General features: G+C 43.5%; 1 protein-coding gene across 1 annotated transcript; it reads left to right on the top strand.

Moving 5' to 3' along the window:
* Positions 1-217: 217 nt before the first annotated feature.
* Positions 218-1,208, top strand: LOC308346843 (olfactory receptor 11G2-like; the record flags this gene model as incomplete). Its single annotated transcript, XM_080809890.1, is given in 2 exon segments — positions 218-244; positions 246-1,208. Coding segments are annotated over 2 exon segments (966 nt in total). The 5' UTR covers positions 218-241.
* Positions 1,209-1,478: the final 270 nt, after the last annotated feature.

Genomic DNA, 1,478 nt, shown 5'->3' with positions numbered 1-1,478 from the left:
ATAATATTAAAGTTATAATCTATATATTAAGCATGTTTTGGCATATATTTTGCAATAAAGAAACGTCTCTATCTATCCACTGATATCCACCTGCTTCTTGTGGCTTTCAGTCCAACAGCTAAACTAGAACAGTATTTCAGGATTAGACAAAAATAGCAATTACTGAGATATAAGTGTTTATCGCATTCCACAAGGTGGTTTTGGTACATGTCTGGGTCCCCATCTACACAGACATTCAATAATGTGATGGTCTTTTCACAGCTCCCAGACCCATGAAAATCTCCGACACCCCCAACACCTCCAGCACCATCACTGGCTTCATCCTTCTGGGCTTCCCTTGCCCCAGGGAAGGGCAGATCCTCCTCTTTCTGCTCTTCTCTGTTGTCTACCTCCTGACCCTCATGGGCAATGGGTCTATCATCTGTGCTGTGTACTGGGATCAGAGACTCCACACTCCCATGTACATCCTGCTTGCCAACTTCTCCTTCCTAGAGATCTTCTATGTCACCTCCACTGTCCCCAATATGTTAGCCAACTTCCTCTCTGACACCAAGGTCATCTCCTTCTCTGGATGCTTTCTCCAGTTCTACTTTTTCTTCTCCTTGGGTTCTACAGAATGCTTTTTCTTGGCTATTATGGCATTTGATCGGTACCTTGCCATCTGCCGGCCTCTACATTATCCAATCATTATGACAGGACGTCTCTGCACCAATCTTGTGGTCACCTGCTGGATACTTGGTTTCTTTTGGTTCTTGATTCCCATCATCATCATCTCCCAAATGTCATTCTGTGGATCCAAGATCATTGACCACTTTTTGTGTGATCCAGGTCCCCTGTTGGCCCTCACCTGTACTAGAGCCCCTGTCATAGAGTTAACTATGTCCACCTTAAGTTCTCTGCTCTTATTTATTCCCATTCTCTTTATCACGGGGTCCTATGCTCTGGTCCTGAGAGCTGTGTTGAGGGTCCCTTCAGCAGCTGGACGAAGAAAAGCTTTCTCTACCTGTGGGTCCCACCTGGCTGTAGTTTCACTGTTCTATGGCTCAGTGATGGTCATGTATGTGAGTCCAACATCTGAGCATGAAGCTGGGATGCAGAAAATGGTAACTTTGTTTTATTCCATAGTAACTCCACTCATCAACCCTGTAATATATAGTCTGAGGAACAAAGATATGAAACATGCTATGAAGAAATTATTGGGAACCTAAAAATAAGTCTTGGTTTAAAAGATTTGGGGATAGAATCTGTTTTTAATTTCTTTTTTAAGATTTTATTTATTTATTTGATAGTGAGAGAGCGCACGAGTACAAGCAGGGGGAGCAGTAGGGGAGGGAGAGGAAGAAGCAAGCTTCCTGCTCGTCAAGAAGCTTAATACAGTGTTCGATCCCAGGACCCTGTGAATATGGCCCCAGCCAAAAGCAGATGCTTCACCAACTGAGCCACCCAGGTGCTCCTGTTTTTAATTTCTTATTTAAAAA

Source organism: Martes martes (assembly GCF_963455335.1).
Source record: "Martes martes genome assembly, chromosome: 7".
Classification (NCBI taxonomy): Eukaryota; Metazoa; Chordata; class Mammalia; order Carnivora; family Mustelidae; genus Martes; species Martes martes.
The sequence above is the reverse complement of the archived record's forward strand: the minus strand, read 5'-3'. Positions and strand labels throughout refer to the sequence as shown.